The 23,470-nt window shown below is 52.6% G+C and overlaps 1 protein-coding gene across 1 annotated transcript in view; it reads left to right on the top strand.

Annotated features, from left to right (window-relative positions):
* The window catches only part of LMX1A (LIM homeobox transcription factor 1 alpha), a 43,438-nt gene extending 23,193 nt beyond the window's left edge, over window positions 1–20,245 (top strand). The window contains exons 4-9 of the mRNA XM_042029723.1: window positions 12,475–12,707; window positions 17,413–17,582; window positions 17,735–17,812; window positions 17,915–17,984; window positions 18,103–18,273; window positions 18,459–20,245. Coding sequence (XP_041885657.1) covers window positions 12,475–12,707; window positions 17,413–17,582; window positions 17,735–17,812; window positions 17,915–17,984; window positions 18,103–18,273; window positions 18,459–18,619 — 883 coding nt within the window. The 3' untranslated portion in view covers window positions 18,620–20,245. The remainder of the gene's footprint in view (window positions 1–12,474; window positions 12,708–17,412; window positions 17,583–17,734; window positions 17,813–17,914; window positions 17,985–18,102; window positions 18,274–18,458) is intronic.
* The last annotated feature ends 3,225 nt before the right edge of the window (window positions 20,246–23,470 follow it).

Raw genomic sequence — 23,470 nt, 5'->3', positions numbered from 1 at the left:
TGGTTTTAGGGAACAAGTGAAAAGGTGGGATTCTCGCCCAATTCCAGGCTGTGGGCACAGGATCTCCAGCACCCACTGTCATGTATTTCAGGTGAAATGCTGGGAGCTGGCAGCACTGCCCTGCCCTTGGGGGCTGCTTCCTCTCACTCGCCCCGAGTTCCTTGTAGCCACAAAGGGGAACATTCACTTCACATTGGGATGAAACATCCTGGTGGCAGAACCAGCTCCAGGCAGGCTGACTTAATGAGACTTTGGTCTCAATTCAGCTGCTTTAAGCCAGAGAGATGGGCGTGAGCCCAAAACACAGAGCCGAACAGCCTCATACTTGTCCAAGCTGCAGAGGAGCATGAGTGGTTTGTGGCTGGTCCCTCCTTTCTCTGACCAGGCATCTGCTTCCTGCCCTCTGCCCCAGGACGCTGGATGTGTGCATGCTGTCATCAGATGGGACTGGTTCATATGTGTACGTCAGCGTCTTATATATCCACAGCTCTGTCCTGGCCTTCGCCCAGCTTGCAGGGATGACCTGACCCGCTGTGGGTACCAGGCCCTGTGCCCTGGCCTGGTTATGGGAGGGCCACTGCTCTGTGTTCTTGTCTCATTTTACCCCAGCACTGCAGGGGGGAACTTGAACTCACCCAGCTGTGATTCAGAGAAATGCAGGAAAAAAAGTGTCCCCATTTTTTGGGGGAAAAAGCATTTCTCTCTGATGCTGGGCCAGTCCTGCACTCCAGGACTGGCTGGGAAATCTGCCTTCCCTGGGCTGCAGAGGATGTCAAGGGGGATGTGAACTTTACCTGCTTTCTGGGATTTGCAGCATTGTTTTGAGGGTGAGACCTGGGAAAAGAGACTTTTTCAAGGCTGGGTATCCCCGGCAGCCTGGGAATCCTCGCTGGGATGGACCAGTGGCTGGCTGTGTCCAGCATCTCTCCTGCAGTGCTGCAGCAGGGTAATCCCCTCTCTGACCCTGGCAGGCTGCAGACACGCTGGCTAATCCATGGCCTGCCTCCATAGCTAATCTGTCAGCTCCCCCTTGCCACACCCCCTGCACCCCCTCTGCCTTTGCCTTGGGCTGTGACTTTTGACACAGGCAGGACACATTTAACAGTGTGCTCTGAACGCTTTGCAAGTGGCCACTGGTGGGTTGTGAGCCATGGGGCTGTGTCACGGCTCCTGCTGGAGTGACACCAGGGTTGGCATCGCCATCCCAGCCAGTGCCGGGGACCCCTGTCCCAGTGGCAGCTGGCAGAAGATGAGAGTCACTAAAGGCTGGTGGCTCTGTGCGTGAGGGTGAAGGATCCCCACTGTGCCTCACACCGCCATGCAATTCAGTCATCTCATTTGTTTAGACTTCATCAGAGCAAAACACAGCAAGTTTTTAACACTGACTGTTCTAACCACCAAGGTGTCTTTCCTTTCTCCCTGTGGCAGTTGTGGATTTTTACAAAACCTTTGAAGGAAGCCACAGATAAAACCCAGAGCACTGAAATCAGTGTGACAAAGTGTGACAATGTGCTTGTGTTGGATGTACCTGTTGCTTTTGGTGAGGCAGCTCAGAAAAGCCCAGCACTGCACAGGCAAACCCTACAGGCATTGTGAGGGAAAATCTTAATTTTTAATTTTTTTATTTAAAGGATGTGATTCAACAAGAACCTGTTAGCATGCTCAGTTGGTCAGATCTAACCTCCTGCCTGGACACATTTCTGGTTGCTGTGGGTGGAATTTGTGACATTGCCACTCTGTGGACTCCCATCCCACTGGCACATCCACTTGCTGGGAGAGCCTTCTCCCGAATGAAGGCGTTGGGATATCTTCTGCGAGGGGTTCGCAGCTAATTGGTACAATCAATATTTGTTTTGCAAATGCAATTGGAGGGAAAGAAGAATTGAGAGCTCCAGAAATTCAATTGACCTGTAAAAACAGATACGGTGTAAAGGGAATCCTTCCCCTGCCAAGCAAATATTTAGAAAGGAGAAGCAATAAAATGAATAAGCAACAAAGTAATATCCTGCCTCCACGGCTGCCGGAGGCTGCTGGGAAGGGCTGCTGCCCCTGATGTGGCGATAACCCTGAGCAGACGAGTGGCAGGAACCTGTTTCCTAGAGAAAGCATGTTTGTTTTTGCCATCTAATTCATCAAAAGCTCATCCTGCTGCCTTGACAGCACTGGGACCTGTCTCAGGTAGCCTGGCAAGCTGGGTGCTGTCCCTGTACCCCTGCAACCATGACTGTGCCATAAACCCAGTGGTGGCACAGGGGACAGGGGTGTCCTTGCACCCTTGTCCCCTCTTGTAGGGGTCTCTGCGCTCTGCCACATCCCTGCTCAGCCTTCTCTGGTGCCTCGGTGATGAGAACACACTGGGGAGGGTTGTGGGTGCTGTGGGGTGTGAGAGGTGCATGGGAAAGAGCATCAATAGTTCCTGCCTGGAAGGACATTCCAGTGTGTCAGTGCTCAGCCTCAGCACTCCTTGGTGTGAAAATCAAAATGGTTAAGGGGAAAAAAAAGAAAATAAATGTTTTTAGATCAAAAAGCTCCAGAAAAACGTTTTGGGTAGAGAGTGGTGAGATGGCATCCAGCCAGGGCTTTGGCTGGATGGAGCAAAGCACCAGAGTCCCTCTTTGCCAGATGGCTCAGCATCCCTGGGCACAGCCCTTCAGTACCCATGTGACTTGAACTTAGGCTCATGGCTGAATTTAAAAGTCTCTGTGGAAAGCTAAGATTTTTCAGAAAAAAACCCCTAATGTGCACGTATATTTGTGCATGTGTATATATACACACACACATATATGCATAAAATAGAGCAAATAGAGCAAAAGAAAATAATTTTATGGGGAAGCTCTTAACCAGCTCCAGTGCTGAGCATCTTTAGGCCCCTTTGGAGCCTTTTGAGCATCTTCCCCCTGTGATGGATATTGACCCCTCTGGTTGGTGTCAGGATCTGAGACTTACTGTCATTTACTGGCATCAGTTAGAGCCTTTTCTGGGGGCTACTGGAGTCACCTTGAAATGCATTCACTACATAGAAATCAAAAAGAGGTTCGGATTTGCACTGGTGTATTACTGAGTTTTCAAGAGAACATTGCCTAAAAATGTGAACTTCCTCAGACTGAAGAGGAAAAAGCTGTAGAGAAGCTAAAGCAAATTTTGAACTCTTAATAATCAAATTTTTCTGAGATTTTATCCCTGTTTATTTTAAGTCTGAGCCCCTCTAGGATGCTCAGTACCTCCCAGAAGCTGATGCTCAGGCCCACAAAAGGCAGAGCTCTGGTTTTCCACACGTGAGATGTCATTTGGGAGCAGGTCTCTTGCAGGGATCACAGAGGATGAGCTGCTGCCCATGGCTGGACTGGCTGTGCCTCTGCATCCCTAGACCACCGATGGCATGAAACGCCCCCTGTGTGCCATCATCTGTTATCTCATCCCTGTCTCAAGTGCCACAGGGCTGTAAAACACACCCCAAACATTTGTTTCTCCCGAAACCCCATCCTGAGAGCACACACTAGGAGAGACCAGCAACATGAGCTCAGCAGATCGGGGTGGGGGGGAAAGATGGCTTAAATTTAATGTCTTTTTAGATGAGTATTTCCATTCATTCCAGAGCATATTCCTCTGGCATTTCCAGCACGCTTGTTTAGCCGAGTAGTTAACAAACTTCATGGAAACACATGTTATAGTGCTCTCTAGTGCACGGAGCTATGTATGAAGGATGCCTCTTTTGAGATATCTTGATGTGAGCACAGCTTTTGCTCCAGAGCAGCCCATTAGCCACAACAGCTGCTTCCCATTGTGGAAATGCTGTTGAGGAAAAAAAAATCCTCAACCCCATCCCAACAACTTGACAACACACGCAGATGATATTTATGCAAAACCTGCATGAGGGTGAGCTGGGGCATAGGGAAATAAAAGATAAGGCAAGAAATAACCCAGGCGGGAGAGCGCTATCTCCCTGCTGGCAGCGCCCGGTGCGCTCCCGCCGATCTCTGTTTGCCGAGCTGCTCCGAAGCAGCTGGTCCCTGTGTCCAACTGAGTTTACTCTGTTTAGCTTTTATACAGCCGAGCGATTTTTACAGCCACCGGAGCGCCGGGAAGCTCCGCAGGATATTGGCCGCCTCCTAATGAGAATTTGCCGCGTTGGCACGTCGGCACAAACACCCCGTGAATTTTAAACGCCTGGGAAAAGGCAGCTCCTGCAGCCCCATCCCTGGATGCTCCAAGAGTCCTTGGGGAAACATGGGGTTTCTGCTTAATAAAGGAAAAGGCAAGCCTTGGTTGTAGCCTAGGAGACTCGAGAGCAGCTGGGAGCCTGGGGCATGGCTGGACCCAGTGCACCCACCCTGGCCTCAGTGGTGATGCTGCAGGAAAGCCTCACGAGGCCAGGGGAGCCCACGCTGCCCTGGGCAGTCAGGGATTTGGGTGGTCCTAAAGGTGAGGTTGGACTTGTGGGTCCAGGCAGGTGTTGAACTCAGTCCCCTGGATTTGCCTGATCCCTTTTTGAACCTGTTGGTGCAAGGTGGAGGTGAATTTATGGCATCACAAGGGAGTTGGGGCTGGAAAGGACTGGAAATCTTCCCAGTCCTTCTTCTGCTTGGAGCAGGGCTGACTTGGATGCTGGATGCAGTTGTTCAGGGCTGGAACCAGTAAAGTATTGGCCGTGCCCAAGGAATGAGATTTCTCTCTTCGGTCTGAATGCTCTGTTGTTCCTTTCCTTTGTTTTTTCTTGTAACTTGCCTTTTGAAAATCTGAATGGAAAATAGAAAGGTTTAATTTTGGTTTGTGTCTATATTAATTTTCCATCACAGGAGGTTTAAAAAAAATCAGAAACAAATATAATGACTTGCAAGAGGGAGTACATTAATCTGGACCAGAATGAAAATAGCTCCTTCCCCCACAGTGGTACAGCACGTCAAAAAAACAGCGTGTATGTAAAATCCCCAAGGGGGTAGGAAAGCCAGCCTGCAGGAGGTTTTAGCCAGGATATCTTCTTCTTGGAAAACAAACAAAAAAAGAGTAGTTTTCAAGATCTTCACATTTTTATCCACAAAATGAATGACATAAACAGCATTTCCTTCTCTCCTGGTTATTCCTGTCCCGCTCACAAAGCCAGCCAAATCGGGGTGGTGGCGGCAGCGATGGCACATCCTCTTGCTCCTGGTGACTTTGCTTTTCCATCATTTGCCTCTCCATTAATCTCAGTACAAACAAAGGCTCTGAAGAGACAAGCTGAAAAGCTCCTGGGGGTACGTTTAAATCAGTCCTTTCTAATAATGTCTGTCGACCTCTCTGTGGAAGCACTGCTCCCCAAGGAAAGGACACGGAGCTGCGGCAGCGTGCTGAAATATGGTGGGGTGTAATTAATTCTGACCTCTGGCTCCCGCTCACTCACTCTCAATATTAAATTTGACTAGTGATATTGTGGTTTTTCAATTATCCTTGTTTTCTTGGGGGCATGGGGGGGATGAGGGGGGTCGCTGCTCAAAATTCAGCTTGGTGGGAGATGCATTGCTTGGATGCAGAGCTGCTGGGCTGTATGCCGGATGGGATTGATTCTTGCGTTGGCTTCACGGGGATGGCATTGGGGAATGGACATGGTGTTGTGTGTGTGCCTCTTCCCCTCCTACCTGTGTCCCTCCTGCCTCTAAAACCTGGTGCTTCATTAAGGCTGGGATGGGACCAACTCCCTCTCTGATGTTACACACTGTTATTGAGGGTGGGGGGACACAAAAAGAATGGCCTTTAGGGAAATGGGGAGAAAAATCAGCATTTTGGTCTTGTCCTTCTGGCCTTGCCCAGGAGATTGCTTTCTGGCCACTCCTGAAATCAGCAGAGGATTTTTATCAGGCTCCTGGAGGGGACACAGAGCCATCAGCTGCTATAGGACTTTGTTGGTGAAAGTCTTATTAGTGTGTCCTTGGTCAGAAATGGAGCAACTCAGAGCAGCCTTGGAAGAGGTGCACTTGCTTGACCTTTTACTTGGACACAGGGAAGGCTTGAGGGTTGCTGGTGTGTTTTGGCAGCGGCTGCTCACTGGGAAGGCTTCGTTTGTCTGTTTACTTAACCCCATCATTGTAGCAGTGCCCCTGAGTGTCACACCATGGTCTCTGGAGGGTCTGGGAGGTGTTATGTGACCACTTTTGGACCCCATCCAGGAGTCAGGGGCAAAGGTGCTCTTTCCTGGGAAAGCTCGGATGGTTCCCATGTAGCAGAAGGAGGGTTGAACAGCCCAGCATCAACTCCCTCTCCTCTGCTGCCCCCCTTTCCTCTCTGCCACCACCTCCCCAGTGTGTCCCTCATCACTGGTGTCCTCTGCCATGGGACCAGGCCCCAGGGGGGAACATGGAACCTACTCAGGTACTTGCATCAGAGCAGGAGCTCCTTCAAGGATGCTCCGGCAGAACACCTGTGCACGGACCCTGTAACTTAACCTCTTCAAAGCCTCTGAGTCCCTGAATGGGGCTGTCCCCTCCTCCACACCTCAGCTATCCCCAGTACTGGCTCTGCCTTTGAGAGCAAGCTGTGCTTTTCGGCATCCTCTGCCATGATGGGCTCTCTGAGGAGGTGTGCAAGGCTCGGATGCATGGCACAGTGGGATGCTGGATGGGGTAGAACCACTGGCTTAGAACCCTGAGAGAGCTGGGTTAGGGGAAGAAAGGTGAAAAATAGGGCTCTCAGGCTTCACCTCCTTTCCTTGCTCTCCTGGCCTCTTGGAGCATACAGCCACCAGCCAAGTGCTCAAGGGTGAATCTGCAGGAGGCCAAATCTTGGCTCTTTGCACTCCATGTTCCCTCTTGGCAGCAGCATCTCAGCTGGATCCTGGGGAGAACTTGCACCCCAGGGCCATGGAGACGAGCTCGCATCAGCCCCCAGGGTGAAATAAGCCCGTTTCAGCCCGGTTGCCATGTCCCCTCAAAGTGTCGGAAGACGCATTCAGGCAGCAGGAATGAGAAGGGCTTCAGCTGGGGGGGGAGGGAGGAGAAGGGAAAATAAAGGAGGAAAAAAAAAGGAAAACGCCACTTCTGCAAAGCGAATGAATTCTCCAATAAACCTGAATCTGCTGAGAGTACATTTTACAAACATGCAGCGAAGTTGGCCGCTTTTGTTTGGGCGTTTGTTAAGCATTAACTAAAGAATGCCATGGTCCAGCCTGCTCGGTGTGAAACCTAATTCTCCCCCTTTCTGGAGCCATGGCATGGAGTGCTCAATTTTTTTCTCTCTGTAGGACTGCAGCCTTCTGGTACTCCAGCCAAAAAACACTCATATTTTATCAAGCTTAGCCCCAGCCCCGTTGCCAGGCAGTAAAGCGAACACTTGTCCGCCTCAGGGGGGAGGGAGCCGGGAGACGGGGAAGGGTCAGGAGAAGAGCCCCGGGGAAAACATCCCTCCTCTGTCCCACTGGAGAGCTCTCTGGGAGTTTGGGGTGCACAGGGAGGGAAGTGAGGGTGGCTGTGGGTGTTTTCCTCCATCAGCTTGGGAGCCTGGAGACACAATGTGGGTTTGGAGGTGCCCAGGGTCATTGGTGCTGAGTTGTGCTCTGAGTTGTGCTTCCCATCCCCAGGATGTGCCAGCCTGCTCTCCATAGCACTGAGATGGACTCAACTCTTTCCAAGTTGCTCCCATGATCTCAGCACCTCTTCTGCCAGGGCCAAGGTTCCATGTGGTGCCCCATGGCTGCAGCTGGGGGATGCCCTCACTGTCACCAGGGTGCATTCATCCCCCTTCCTGCTTGGCTATGGTCCATGCCCTCTGCCTCATCCTTTGGCTCCATGAGAGCTGGAGTGGGGACAGGGTGACATGAGCCTGGCAGCAGCAGGGCAGTGGCTCATTCCCAAGCCGTGGGTGCCGGGTTGACAGCAACTGGCATTTTTCCACTGCCAGCCTCTCGAGGACCCAGTGCTGACGTACCCCCTTGCAGCGAGTGACAGTGACTGAGAAGATGACCAAGTGCCAAGACAACTCAATCCAGTGTCCTCACTCCCTGTGGCTCATTGCCGGCGCTCACTGCCAGCCTCCTCCCGTGCCCCTTGTGCCATGCGTGGCCACTGGCTCATCCCCGTGCCAGGGTCATGGCCCTGGTGGGATTCGTCATTTGGAGATGGCTGTGAGTGCCAGGCTGGAGCTCCCTGCACCTCCTGACGGGTTGGTCAGGATCTGCTCAGTCTCCACCTGGGCCACGATGAGAGCATGGGATGAGTTGGTCAGGTCTCTGCACAGGTGTATTGGACAACCCAGCATCCCTGTGGATGTGTCTGCTCCGGGCAGCCCTGGCAGGGCAGCTGCTTCCTAGGGACCAGTGCCAGTGTGGGGGCACTCAAGGGCTGCCCCTGCCCCTCTCACCACATCCCTGGTGCAGGCTGGCACAGGCAGGGAGGGAAGCATCCGCCCTCCCAGCAGAGCTGCCTCACCTTCCCCGCCGCCCGAACCAAAGCTCCTCGCGGCGATTGAGATTTGTCCGTCACAATTTAATATCGGTGTCCCTGCCCCGCCGCCCCTGCCCCAGGAGGCTCCGCGGGGCCACGTTTGTATGCGGCGCACGCAGACAGACAGCAGCCGGGAAGCGCCTGTCAATCACGGCCCCTTTCAGCCTGTCACCTCCAAAGAAAGGCAGAAAGAGGGGGTGGTGGCTCCGGTGGGAAACCGGGGCTGCCCAAGCTGCACCCCGTCCACTGGGAAGGGACACGGCATGCAGCACCCCAGAGGTGGCTTTGGCCGTGTGTCAGCATTTCTAGGTTTCAGTGATGCTGCATTGATGGGAAAACCCGAGGAGAGGTCTGGGGTGCTTTCTTGGGAAGGAGGAATGGTGTGGAGAAGTGGGACTTCATCTTGGGGAATATGCCCAATGCCACCCGAAATGTTGCGCTTTTGGAAATGCCCGAATACTTTGCTTCAAGGTTTCCTTGAAAGCCACCTCCAGGCCCCTTTCTGCGTAAAAACTGCAGATTGTCAATTCAAACTTCAAAACTTCAAAAACTTCCAAAAACAAAGAGGCATATTAATCAATACAAGAACAGGAATATTTGTACGATCAGACACAAAAAGCTATGTGTTGTGATAAAAATTGCTCACATCACTGTTTTTTTGTTCCAGTTCCTCCTAAGTTGAGTGGATTGGTTTCATTTACAAAGAGTCACTGTCAATGCTCCAGTTAGGTGTTTACTGAGCTGCTGGTGGCAGCCTGGTTCTCCACCAAGCATCCCAGTGCTGAGCAGGACTCCCTGTCTGGTGCCCTGGCCAGCTTCCCACCTGGCTAAACAAACCCAGTGCTGCCAGTCAGGCAGCTTTGGAACCAAAGGTTATGGAAGGGAAAAAACCCTACTGAGAACTGAAGTATCCCTAGGATGGCATAAGTGAAGGTTGCTCCCGTTGCAGTTTAGGGGGTGGTAATTTGTCCTTGGTTTAAAGTTGAAGTCCCAGAGCCCATCCTTCTTCTCCTCTGGGCAGTCTCCTGTAGGGAAATGTAATCTCCGAGTCCCCTCCACGGGAGCAGGGAGGCACAAAGAGAGGGGAGAAAAGATGGCATTTGCTCTGTGGCCTGCTTGCAGCAGGAGAGAGCTGGGCATGGAGCTGAAGGTCCCAGAGATGGAGGAAAACCTCTCTGGATCCAGGCTGGTGTGTCTCACTCAGGCTAAGATGGTAAATTAATTGTTAAATCTGGTGCTGGAAGAAAATTTTCCTTCAGCCCTATCTCAGGCTGACCAGGGGAGTTCCACCTAGGTTATCTATGCCTGTGTGGGATTATTCCCAAAGGGGTGCATCCATGCATGGGGTTATCCATGTGTGGGGCTATCCATGCATGGGGTATCTGTATGAGGGGTTATCCATGCAAGCTGTTATTCCCCAGTGCCTGTAGAGTATCTGGTACAGTCTGGGTCTCAAGGGAGCTGGGACACCAGCAAGACCCTTTACTCCCTCTCCATTACTACCTGTGGGAGACTGTGTTTTTTCTGCCTGTGACCTTTTAGTGCCTGAGGTCTCCGTTTATTGTGTGTTTATAAGGAGCTCTTTATGGTTTCATACTGTGGAAGAGGTTTTATGGGGATTTCTCTGCAGCTCACATTGCCCAGGGATGGGGGAGGCCTGCACTGGGCAGAGAAGGACACCTGGACTGACCAGCATCCCTCAGTGGGAGCTGCTTTGAAAGTAAAGTCCTTTATTCAGCACCTAGGAATTTAAGGGTCTGATATCAGGCAGCCATTTACCTAAATCTCACACCTTCCTGCTGTGCAACACACTTTGGGCTTGGAAACATCCACTGCTGGGTTGGTGCTACTGTGCCTGGTTGGCAAAGGTTTGTGGCTCTCTAATGAGTGCCCTGGAAACAAATTTTGGACACATTTATTCATGGAGATTAGATGGCAGTAATGTAATACCTTGTCAGTATTTTATTACTGAGAGCAGTTGGTAATCCCAACAGGTAAGGCTTAAACATCATTTAAACAGGATGAGAATATGTTGCCAGATGAATACAAATCGCCTCCACTTTGACATAAAAGAGACATAATTAAAGACGAAGTGACTACAGAAATATTAACGCAAGTCAGTGTGTGTTTGAGCTGGAACAAGAAAAAAATGACTCTTCAGAAGGGTTGCTTTCAAGGGAATACACATCCCTCTCTTGCCAGGGCAGTCATAGGGGTGTTGGAAATACATAGATCTTAGATACAGGCAGTTGTATGTAAACTTGGGAAATAAAGCTGAATGTAGAAAAAAAAAAAGCTACTAATGGCAATATGTGGAATTATAAACTCCCTAACCTCTACCTTTTATTCGATGATTTTCCACTTTCTGTGGCGATGATCATGTTTTGTAAAAGCTTTATAATGCCCCTTTCCTACTTCTTTGGGAATGCCACCTTTTGCTGAGCCTGCCCAGGATTTGGCTGCCACGGGGAGCGTGCTGCACCAGACCCTCATGCTTGCCAACACTGTTTGGGGAAAACCTGGGAGGGAGCAGGCACTTTTTTAAATGATCCCCATTTTCTGATGGTTTTCCCACGAGGGTTTTGCATACATCTGGTCCTCTTCTTGGCAGAACGGGGCTGATTCAGCACATTTCCTATGTGGGTTTTTTGTAACAGCCAAAAAAAGAGATGGGATTGAAAGCCTGCTGGTGGCTGCAGGGCTGCCTGTCCCCTCCCAAGCCCCACAGCCCCCAGCATCCCCCAGGGATGACATGTGGGATGGAACCATGGAGGTGGGAGCTCTCTGGGGCCAGTGGAAGATTGAATGCAGCACTGCCTGTGCAGGTCCCCAGGGCATCCCCAGGCTGGGACTCAGGCAGTGCTCGGAGATAACCTCTGCAGGATGTGTGCTGACTTTTGACTTCTCTTTCTGGGCCAAGGTCACCAAGACAGGGGAATAATAATGTCCAGTTCCCACAGATATTTTGGACAAGACTGGGTAAACAGTGGGTTTTATTCTATATGATAACCAAGCCAAGAACTCAGATATCTGGGTGTGGCAAAGAGGTTCTGGTTTGATACCTTCAAATACTTCTGTTGGTCATCCCATTTACTGAAAATTTCTAGCCTAAGGTTAATTCCAGGTGCCTCCAAGTCCTCTCAAACCAGCACTGATGCTGCCACCTCTGCTCTTCTCACCGCAGTTTCCCCAGCTGTAAATCATTGATCATTCTCAGTAAGGACATTGAAAGCTGGAGAAAGAAAAGTTCTGTTTCAACCTGAAGTGTTCTTGCTGTTGTTATTATTGGCTTTTAAGTCTAAAGCCAGTGTGTTGAAGCCTGGGAACGGTTTCATTAGGGATGCCTCAAACACTGTCACGTCAATGTCAAGGAAGAACCTGAGCTTTTCCTTTCCCTTTTGACATGTCAAGTCTTCAGTCTGGCACTGGCCTTAACCCCAAATTTGCTGTCTTGGAGATTTTTGTGATATATTAGACATTCCTGATGTGTTTGCAAGTGGGAATGGGGACAGAGGGATGAGGCGGTTTGCAGGTGAGTGAGAGTGGGAATGCTTTCTGCAGGTGCTTGTGGAGAGGCACGGATGAGCTCCCTGACCCGATTGCTGTCTCCAGCATCTTCTGGGGTCTAGGCATGAGCTGGAGGGAGGTGACATGCGGGGTTGGCTTGATAAAACTCATGTGGATGTGGTGGTGTCTTGTGTTGGTGGTACCTGGGCTGTTGGGTTTGGTACCTTTCTTTTTTCACCTGGAGCATCTGGATGTTGAGGTCTTCATCACTTGACCACATTCATGGTAAGCACCTGGTAAGCACCAAAACTGCTAAAGTTGACCCAAAGGCAGTGTCCCCCCATTGGCACCAGATGAGTGTGAAGCACTGAGAGCACATCCCCTGTCACTGTGGGGTGCCAGCACCATTGTGCTCAGCCTCCCAATGCAACCCACACACCAAGAGGGTGACACAGTGATGCTGTGTCAGTGCCCATCACCCCACCATGGGTACACCATCCCTTGTCTCACAACCTGCAGGATGTCACAGCAGGCTGTCCTCTTGCTTGTCCCACAGGCTGTTCGCGGTGAAATGCGCGGGGTGCCTGGAGGCCATCACGCCCAGCGAGCTGGTGATGCGTGCCCAGAAGAGCGTCTACCACCTGCACTGCTTCTGCTGCTGCGTCTGTGAGCGGCGCCTGCAGAAGGGTGACGAGTTTGTGCTGAAGGAGGGGCAGCTCCTCTGTAAGGGCGACTACGAGAAGGAGCGGGAGCTGCTGAGCTTGGTGAGCCCGGCTCTGTCGGATTCTGGTAAGGGGCCGCGTCTCCCTGGCTGGTCCCGCTCTGAGGCCCCTGGGGGTCTGGAGGTGAGGTTTGGGCTCACTGCCCTGAACTTCTGCCCTTTGGTCTGAGGGGATAAGCTCCGTAAGCACCATTGGATCCTCCAGCCAGTCTGTCCCACCTCAGTGGTAAGGGTTTGAGCAGTGAGCTCATCAGTGAGTGAGCTCATCAGGGCTGCAGGATGCTCTGCGGACCATCCCATCTCATAAGGCTCATTTCTGTAAGGGTTTGTGCTCCTGGCCTGTGCAGAGCACCAGCACCCTATCCCAAGAGGTGTGCAGCTTCCCCAGCTGTGGGAGGGAGAGCTGGCCGGTGACTACCTTGGGCTAAACCTTTGTTCCTCCCCTGTGCCTCACTGTCCCTGCCTGGGACTCTGGAAAGGATGAGAACAAGAAATGAGCTGCTTCTGTTGTAGTCACCCCATTTAATAAAAAGGGGAAACTGAGGCACAGAGCTGAAACATGAGCTGGCAGCAGGTAGCCTGCAAACCTTGTGTCCCCAGCAGCTTCTGAGGCATTGATGGCCAGAACCAGCCTGATGACCCAGCATGGGGCACTGTGGGGGCACTGCAGAGCCAAGAAGGCTGAAGAGGTGGCACTGTGGCTGAAAGTGGGCAGGGGGGCTGGCATCCTCCTCCAGCCAGGGTGTCGCAGCAGGGTTAGGCTGCCCAGAGCATCAGAGCAGCATTAAAATATGTATCTGCAGTCAATGCAAATTAAATCCCAGGAAGACAAATTTAGTAAGAAAGCCCAGCACTGGGGACTGGGAGGGTGGAAATGATCTGATGATCTCCTAGCCGAAATCCTCGTGATAACACCATCCCCACAGAGCCCTGCTCCTCACCAGGCTGGCAAGCCCCTGCCTGGGTCTCTCAGTTCCCCTTAAAATCCCTCACTGGGGAAAAGTCTGCTTTGTGGAGGGAAAGGATTTACCTTTGAAATTCTCTGCTCTGGAAAGGGCTTCCAGTAACTGTGGGCAGGCCAAGTGGGGCTGTCTTTTCCCTGCTGGAGCAAAGCACTGGATTTAAAAAGAGTAGAAATCAAGATTAGGAGTGTGTTGTTAAGGTGTGAAGCATGGACACAACAAAGCTTGGTGCTGTCTGGCACTGGAATGCTGTAGCTGGGAGAAGGGATGGGGATGGTTTTCATAGATACAGAGCAAAAACTGGCCAAAGCCTGTATTTCTCTTTAATACTGTGCTCCTCTGCAGCGAGAGCCCGTCTGTCCTGCAGCACCGCCTGTGTGGGTTCTGTGTGAGCTCTGCAACCCTGCTTGCTCAGGAGAAAAAGTCCTCCCTGCAAATAATGGTGGTGATGTTTAAAAAATAGAGTGAGGCCATGGGAGGAGGTGGCTGGGGGGAGCTGGTGAGTGATGGCCCAGCACTGGAGGAGCTGGAGAGGCAGGAGTGCAGGAGGATCCAGCACACTGGCTCTGGCTCTTGCCTTAGCCCTGGGAAAGTCCTTAACTGATTGAAGATTTGCTATTTTTTCCTCCGGGATGTACAAACTCTTTCAGTTAAAATAGGAACCAATGAGGAGATGTCATGCAGAGGAGAAAGCAAATTGACCACAATGGTTTGGGTTTGTTTCTAGTGGGGGAAAAGGGCAGTTGGGGAAAGGTTGGGGAGCTTTTCTTCCCCAGCGACTCATCAGCCTGTGGTCCAGCCCCACTGCCAGTGGCTCCGGCCAAACCAAGAGCTTCAGCTTAGCAAAAACCTCTGGGGAAAAGACTTATTTTGGTGGAAACTCCAGCTGAGACCTGAGGGATGTGAGGGGCCAGTGTGGGAGTCAAAAGGGCAAGGCAACCCCTTGGCTGATCGGAAACCTAACCCAAAGGTCCTGACATGGCCTGGCAGCATCTGACTGGGGGGTCCTGGCCCTTCCCGTCTCCCCACAGACCCCATGGTTGGGCCCCACCACCATCCCTGTCTGCTTTTGGTGGCTACCAACAGTTTGTCTCGGGAAGCTGCATGGCTCTGGGGACAATGACACAGTGGGGCCAGCCCAGGTACACGTTCCCCATGGCTGCTCAGTGTGTGGTGGCTTCTCCCCTCCTGCTGCATTGCTCCCAGACCCTGTTGCCATGCCAGGAGATGCAGAGTGGTGTCCCCTCTCTGGCACCACTCCCAGATGCCCTTCACCAGCAGCATGTGATGAGCTTGTCCAGCCTCTTCCCTGTCCCCCCCTGGCTACTTTGAAGCCCCCCACCCTCCCTCCCTCCCCCTGGCTGCCGCACACCAAGGGCCACTTTATGAGAAAGCGCAGATAAAAAGCGAGCCATATGTTGTCTGTAATCTCCCAAACCCTCGCTTCAATTACTGCCTCCCCTGAGCCTCCGCCGCCCAGCCTAAGTAAACAAGCCCCTCTGAAAGAGGACCCTGCTTTCCAATTAAAAGCGTCCTAACATTTCTCCTCTCCCTAAATCCTCCTGAGCGAGGAATGTCCTGGCCCCGGCGGCGGGATGTGGGCTCGGCAGGTCGGACCGAGGGCACACTGCACAATATCCATCGCCTCGGCCCCTTCCCAGGTGACGTCAGGGGCAGCCCCAGACACTCATTAATTTCTCCCCCCTCCTCAGTGGGGAAAGGCTTGAAAGGGAGAGTTAATTAAAAGTAATACCCCGCCAAATCCGGCTTCACTTTTCCTTCTTTCCCTTTGACACTGGGAGGGATTTGGGGAGCAGGTGTTGGAAGGGGGAGGGCTTGGAGAGGCTGCTCTGAGCGGGTTTTCCCCCTTGGAGTGGGTTTTGAGCATCACAGACTTGATGGAGCCCATGAGCCTGTGGCTCTGCCATGCTGGGCTCTGCCCTTCCTGGACTGGAGGGGAGTGGGGCGTACCTCATGCTGGGGTGCAAACAGGTTCAGGCACCAGTCGACATTCCTTCTCTGACGATATGTAAAAATCTCCACCTTTCCATCAAAATTAAACTCCTCCAGATTTCAGGAAAGCCAGAAGCTTGGCCGAGACCTTCCCTGAGCTGGCACTGAGAAGGAGGCAGCAGCCACTGTTCAGCCCCATCAGCCATCAGAGACTCCACAGCCTGGGCCTCTCACACCTTGCTGGGGCTCTCACACCTACAGCAGAGAGACATCCCTCGGGCTGGGCATGCAAGGAAACAGCAGTTTGTCTTTCCTGTTGGTGTGGGCATGTTGTGGTCGTGTTGTGAGTGAACAGGGAGCTCGAGCAGCAGCAAGGCTCTGATTCCTGGGGGCCAGACCCAGCTCCTAGCTGTTTGGGGACTGCCAGCATGAAGAGCTCTCCCTGTCCCATCCCTCCCAGCCCACTCACAGGGAAGGTGTCTGTATTGACTGGAACCCAGGAGAGAGCCCCGTAGTGTAGAGGGAGGAGGTAACTGGTGCCTGAGAGCATTCTTGCTGCTCCCCTGGGATCTTTGCCTCCCCTCACCCTGGAGATCTGCTCCTGTCTTTCCCCGTTCCCACCTGGGCTCCCATTGGATTGAAACTTTTCTGGTGTGTATGATCCGTGTTAGCTCTTGCCATGGGGTTTGACCTGGCCCGTTTTCATCATGAATTACTCTGAGCCAGGCTCACTCCTTGGTGCATCCCCATCTCCCCGAGCCACAGCAGCCCTGGGATGGACTTGCATCTTGCACAGCCTTGCATCTTGCATCCGTATCAAACCAGCACCTCAGCTCCATTATCGATTCCCAGATGAACAGTGCAGGAAATTTCTGGAAAAGGTTTCATGTGATTTATAGCCAGTGAGAGGGAAGGACATGTGCTGTCAAACCTGCATCACAGCCCTTCCACACGGGCTGAGCAAGCGAGGTCATCAGCACAGTGGAGATGCAGTACATGAGGAGAGCTGGGAAGAGGCATTGTCCACTTTCCTGGAGCAGTTCCTGCCCAAAGGCTGCATGCCCTGAGTGGCGGAGGGCAACAGGGAGATAACACCCTGCTGCCTGGGAATGCAGTGGAGCAGCACATCACAGTGAGTACCTGAGGGGTGAAGGCTGACAGACCCTGGATTTCTGTCCAGGGAGATTTAAAACTCCACAGAAAGAAGAAAACACAGGCAGAAAGGTGCCCCTTATTATGTGTGATTAAAAGTCTGTGCTCTGAAGGGAGTTGTCCTCTGTGGTAGAGCAGATCAGGAGGGGTTTGTGAGGGGTTCTTGGCTAACGTTGCCCTCTCTGAGCATCCCTGCTCAGCCATCACCCTGATCTCCCCCAGCCTGGGCTGTCTGGGCAGAGGGACCCAGTCTCTATCTCCCACTGGGCTGGGGAGCAGCCCCAGGGGCACAGTGGTCCTTGATGATTGCTGTTACCTCACGTGGATGTGACCTTTGTGTCTGCCCAGATGTGTCCCCAGCTGTGGCCTGGCTGGAAATTCCTGTGGAACAAGCAGAGATTTTGGTCTGATGGAAGGAAAATCAGCTGTCCCAGGGTTTCACATTGCAGCTGCTCAGATTTGGGGAAAAGAAGAACCCAAAAGCACATCTGCTGGCTGAGCAGTCGGAGACTTCAAGTGACAGTAGCTCTCCCCACTCTCTGAGCTGCCATGGGGCAGCCAGCCCCAAACCTCAGCTTCTCACACATAACTCACAACAAGATCCCCACCAACACCAGCTTGTTTTAAATTTCCCAGATTATTTGAACACGGAAATGGTGTGTGTGGCTTGTTGTCTGTAAAGGACCTGCTTTTTTTCCCTCCTTAGGCAAAAGTGATGATGATGACAGCATCTGCAAACTGGGCCAGGCCTCAGGGAAGGGCACTGAGGATGGGAAGGATCACAAACGGCCCAAGCGGCCGCGGACCATCCTGACCACGCAGCAGCGGAGGGCATTCAAGGCATCATTTGAGGTCTCCTCCAAGCCCTGCAGGAAGGTATGGGGAGAAGGGCCTGTGCCCAGCTGCCTCCAGCCCTTGGGGATGTCCTGGGTGCTGGGCAAGGACTTGCCCTGGCTGATCTGACCCTTCCTAAAGTCCCCCTGAAAAGCTGAATGGGCTGGGACACCACTGTCACTCTTCTCTCCCAGGTGCGGGAGACACTGGCAGCAGAGACAGGGCTGAGTGTCCGTGTGGTGCAGGTCTGGTTCCAGAACCAGCGAGCAAAGGTGGGTTACAAGGGGTGCCAGCATCCATTGCTGGGGCTCCCTCCCTCCTGGCTTTGGACAGGGGATGATTTCATTCCGTTTCTTCCCTTGCTTCTCTCCCAGATGAAGAAGCTCGCCAGGAGACAGCAGCAGCAGCAGCAGGACCAGCAAAACACACAGCGCTTGAGCTCAGGTACCCCCTCACAATTGGGGTTTCCCTATTTCCCAGCCCTCTCCAGGCTTCCCAGTGGAGCTGGGCCACCCAAAAAGCAGCAGTCTGACTGCGCTGATGACTTGATCTTATCTTGCAGCCCAGACAAACGGCGGCGGCGGCACAGGGCTGGAGGGGATGCTGAACCCCTACACCACCCTGCCCCCGCCCCAGCAGCTGCTGGGCATGGAGCAAAGTGTCTACGGCTCTGACCCTTTCCGGCAAGGGCTCACCCCGCCCCAGATGCCTGGAGACCACATGCACCCCTACGGTAGGGCTCTGGGGTTGGTCTCTTGCCTTCTCTCCTTCAAACACATGCTGGGTTGGGGGGGGGGGGGGGGGTCCCGTCACCCCTAAATACCTTATGCTACAAAAGCTGGGGGTACCAGTCACTGTCGAGGTGCTGGAGGAGAAAGCAGGCGCTGAACCCCTTCTGTCCCTTCCCTGCTTCCCAAGGTGCCGAGCCCCTCTTCCACGACCTGGACAGCGACGATACCTCACTGAGCAACCTGGGGGACTGCTTCCTTGGCACGGCGGACACTGGGCCACTCCAGGCACGAGTGGGAAACCCCATCGACCACCTGTACTCCATGCAGAACTCCTACTTCACCTCCTGAGCACGGGGCGGCTGCTGTGCTGCCCCAGGAGGGGCTGAAGAGCTCCCGGGGCTGGGAGGGAGGGGAGCAACACTGCTGGGATGCCGTCAAATATGTTGTAGCTTGGGATTCCCAAGGAGCGAGTTAAGTTATGGGTTGCATAGTTTCGTGTTTCTCTTAGGAGCCTAGGATTAGGGACAGGAGTGGTTTTTGCAGCTGGCTGGTGAATTTTCAAATTTCAAACGGGGACACAAATTCCTCATTTCAGCAGGGGGAGGGGGATTCTCCCGTAGGAGCATCCTAGTGCTGTATCCCACCTTTAGAAAGAGCAAACTGCTGATTTTCATGGGGAAAGCCTGCAGCATCAGCCGGGCTTTGAAATTTGAAAAGCTGACAGCGCTTTGGGGAAACACGAGGGGAAACGTTGCTGCAGGGTTTGTTTTTTCCCCTCTGTTCCCTCAACCAGTTTGAGCACTTGCTGCATAAACATAGGGACTTTGAAGATAGATGTTCCCATGGGAATATAGAAAGCTAGAAACCCCTGACATTGTCCCTGTCCCCGAGGACAGGGCTGTGTGTGTGGATGTGTGTGTTGTGTGGGCACGCACGTGTGTGTGTGCAGAGCCGTGTGGCTGGGAGTGTTGCACTGCACAGCCACACCTGCCAGATTGTATCAACAAAGTTTATTTCTATCAAAAATTTACTGTACAGCAAAAGTAACTTTATTTTCAGTGTGAACCATATTTAAGGAAATACTCAATGCACTTAAGTTATAAGAGGAAATAATTTACTTTTTATAAACGTTATGTTTAGGTTGCAAAAGCCCAGTGGCAGGGAAGGAGCATCAGTTCATTTCAGGCGATAGATTTAGGTTTTGGGGTTGGTTATTCTTGGTGTTCTCAGGTTGCCCCACTGGTTTCAAGGTGCAGTTGAAACACAAAGCAGAGCTGGGTCCAGAAACCTGCTTTTTGCCAGCAGACTGATGGGGGCAGCATGGTGACCAGGCCCCGTCCCCACTGCTGGACGTGTCCAGGAGGTCAGTGTAGGGTGGACATGCTGCTGGAGCTGGTGGACATCCCAGTCCATCAGGGCTCAGCCATGCTTCTCCACATCACCTTTTCCTTCCCCATCAGGGCCCAGCCTGCCTCCACCAGCGACCCCATCCCATACCCTCAAATCTGGGTGCTAGGCCGGTGTGAGCTGCTGTCCTGGCACTGGGAAATGCTGCAGCCCAAGCCACCAGCCCTTGGGGGAAGCAGAAAGGAGAGACAGCCCTGCCTTTCCCACCCTGTGCTTGGCTTCATCCCTGCCAGACCTGTGGGAACCTGGGGAAAGTTCTCCTTGGGGTCAGGCCTTCAGCTTGGCCCTCACCTCATCCCTACACTCGTTTTCATGCGTTGTGTCCTTTTGTGCTGCTGTTCACAAACGATGTAAGCGATAACCTGTAAAGACGTGCAAGTGACTGTGAGGCTCAAAACACTGGCTCGTCACCACCATCCGGTCTGACACTGAATGTAGCAGGGTCTGGAGATGGCTGACCCAGCAGGAGATGCTGACACACTGTCAGAAATCACATACCGAGATGAAATTAAAATGACAAAAGAATCTCTGTTAAAGAAAAAAAAAAAGCCTGGTCTTTTCTTGTGTGGTTGTGTCCTCTTTGACTGGGAGAGGGAAGGGTTTGAGTCATCTCCAAAAGCAGTGAGGTCTTGAGTAGGATGTAGCGAGAGCACGGGGGAAGTTTCTGCTCATTGGGTTTTTGATATCAAATATTCACAGAATCATAGAATTCATAGAATTCACAGAATCATAGACCCCTTCATGGTGTGGGTTGGAAGGGATTTTAAAGAGCATCCAGTTCCAGACCCTTGTCATGGGGAAGGGTGTTGGGGTTTTGGGAGTTCCCCTTCTGTTTCCTTTTTTCTCGCAAGGAATTTTTGCCATATATGTTGCTGGGGCGACAAATTGCAGGGTGCTTGGGAGAAACAAAAGACCTGGCCACTGAGGGAGGGGTCCAAAAGCTACTCTTTGTCACCTGGGCTTGTGGGCTGTTAGTTCTCAGTGTTTTGGACAGAGAGAGAGGCTGGAAGGAATTCGTCAGCACAGCAGGCTTCTGCTTTTTCGGCTGCCTTCCTTCTACCAGAGAAACCCTGGGATTCCCAAGCCCGCCTTCCCCTGCCCCGCTAGGAGCTGGGCTGCAGCCGCCCTGCTCCCGCCGTTGTTTCGAGCCTTCGCTACTCTGTAGCCCCGCACTCCCTGCCTGCCCAGACCTCCGGGGTTCCCGCCGCAGCTCCGGAGTTCAATACCTCTCGTCTGCCACCCGGGATTTGTGCTCGTCCCTGCCATTCCAGCCTGCTGTTCCCGAGGGTCCGGCCAGACACCGGGATCGGCTGCCCAGCGGTTTGTGAAGCCTTTGTCCCATCCCTTCCCGGGATCCCAGGGCACCAGAGCCGCGTGCTCCCCTAGCTCGCTCCGGAGCGCCCCCTGCAGCCGCGGGGGAACCATCGCACCTGCCCTGCTCTCCGGGAGCCGCCAGCGCCCCTGCCGGCTGCAAGCGGAACTGCACCCGAGGGGAAAGGGCCTGACAGCTGAGAAGACTGGCACTGGGTTTGTGATTGTTCGCTGTTACTGCCATAGTTATTGCTGTTTGTTTGCCTTGTTATACACGTATAGATATATAATAGTAAAGAACTGTTATTCCTGTTCCTCATATCTTTGCCTGAAAGCCCCTTAATTTCAAAATTATAATAATTTGGAGGGACGGGGGTTGGATTTTTTTTTTCACTTCAAGGGAGACTCCTGCCTTCCTTGGCAGACACCTGTCTTTCAAACCAAGACAGATCTTGGCGCCCAATGTGGGGCCTGAGGGCATCAAGAGAAAGGGGTGAAAAAGGAATAACAGTTCCTGGATAACTTAATTTTGTGTGCTGGATATAGGAACCTTGTTAGGCAGCACTATGTGGTCTAGTTTACCCTGGTTCAGGTGGCAGGTGGTCGTGGCTATATTCTTCCCCTTTGCAGCTCCTTACCTAAACCTCTGACTAAGGCTACCATTGCTGTTATCCAGTTTGCACTATGGGTCAAGAAGGTGAGGAATTCATGGGCTTTTAACTTCCTCCGGAATGTGGGCACATGGATAAAAGGTTATCACACACTGAGCGCATGTTTTTGGGGTTATGTTAAAAATGGTACCTTCTGTGAGGAAATGACACCGGGGGAAGTTTTCTCCCAACACCTCAACCAGTTCTTTGGGCCCACCCCACCAACTTTCGAAGGGTTTAGATTCCCTCTGAGTACTAACCAACTGGTGCTGGTAGGCCTACTCTATTTAGCATCCAGGGATAAGTTGAGATTGACTTGGATAACTACCCAGACACCGGCCCCAGAGACTAGAGATCCTGTCCCAGAGCCTGATCCTGCCCCAGAACCTGACACAGCCCCAGAGACTAGAGATCCGGTCCCAGAGCCTGACACGGCCCCGGAGACTAGAGATCCTGCACCACAGCCTGACCCTGCCCCACAGCCTGATACTGCCCAACAGCCCACCTCAGAAACGAACCACCCAGATTTAGTGGGGGCACTGATGAAGGAGATGCGTGAGATGTGCCAGGTGCTGAGGGAATACACCTCCCCAGCTAGTGGGAAGCCTTCTCCCTGCCCCAAAGGGGGAGAGTCTGATGGTGCAGCAGTGGAACCCATGAATGTTACAACCGTCCAGGTTTCAGCTGAACCACAAGGACAATCACAGCCAACAGCGGTCGCCCCTGTGCAAAGGAGGAAGTATAAGACCAAATCAGTGCGCCCAGTTAATGATGATGGGCAAGCAGGGCCCTCACAACCAGCAGGGGAGTCAGAACCTGAAATCATCACTGAGTCCCTGTCGTACGACAGTCTCCATAATATGCGAAAAGACATTGTGCAACGGGGGCGCAAGCCTTATACAACCTGGCTGCTTCGGGTTTGGGACCTTATGGGCACAGGTGTGCAACTGGATAGTGGTGAGGCAAGGTATCTGGGATCATTGACCCAGGACCCAGGTGTGGACCAGATATTTGTGAGGGAGCCAGGGCCCCTTTCTCTCTGGGAGCGGCTCTTAAGGAGTGTGAGAGAAAGGTTCGTTCACACAGACAGAATGCAGGAGTACCATCATAGAATGCAGTGGAAGACACTCGAGGAAGGGATCCAGCAGCTAAGAGAGGTGGCAGTATTAGAGGTACTCTTTGGGAGGGATGGGCAACATGATAATGACCTCGACAAGGTCAAGTGCACAGGATAGATGATGTGGAACCTGGCAAAGCTAGGGCCACAGCAATACACCTCTTTCATTGCAACAATTAATGCCGAGGATAACTGAGAAACAGTAGGCTCTGTCGCAGCAGGCTCAGGAATTATGACAGTATGGTCAATGGCCCACTGAAAGCTCATGTCTCTGCTGTGGTTAAGGACCTCAAAGAGGAATTTAAAGAGGAGATTAGGGGGATGAGGGAGGAGTTGAGGAAGATCAGTGTGGCACCAGTGCAAGTCACAGGCCCCCAAGTCAGAGCCTGACGTCCCCTGGCTAGAGAGAGAGGGTATATCCCACGAGCTGAGCTGTGGTTTTTCCTGTGTGAGCATGGGGAAGACATGAGAAGGTGGGATGGGAAACCCACCTCAGTCCTGGCAGCACGGGTGTGTGAACTCAAGGAGGGAGGCACTAACCGAGGGGGTTCCACTAAGGTGAAAGTAGCCCCAGCCTCCCGTGACCGAGCTGCCAGGTATTACAGAAGAGAGGATGATATGCCGGATCCCCTTGAAGGGACCTTGAGCATGTACGCCCAGGGAAAGAATGATAACCAGGGCTAGAGGGGCCCTGCCTCTAGCCAGGAAGAGGCA

The sequence above is a fragment of the Corvus kubaryi genome, unplaced genomic scaffold, assembly GCF_017639235.1.
Source record: "Corvus kubaryi isolate FWS band 111438036 unplaced genomic scaffold, C.kubaryi_AGA036_p1.0 37334, whole genome shotgun sequence".
Lineage (NCBI taxonomy): Eukaryota > Metazoa > Chordata > Aves > Passeriformes > Corvidae > Corvus > Corvus kubaryi.
The sequence above is the reverse complement of the archived record's forward strand: the minus strand, read 5'-3'. Positions and strand labels throughout refer to the sequence as shown.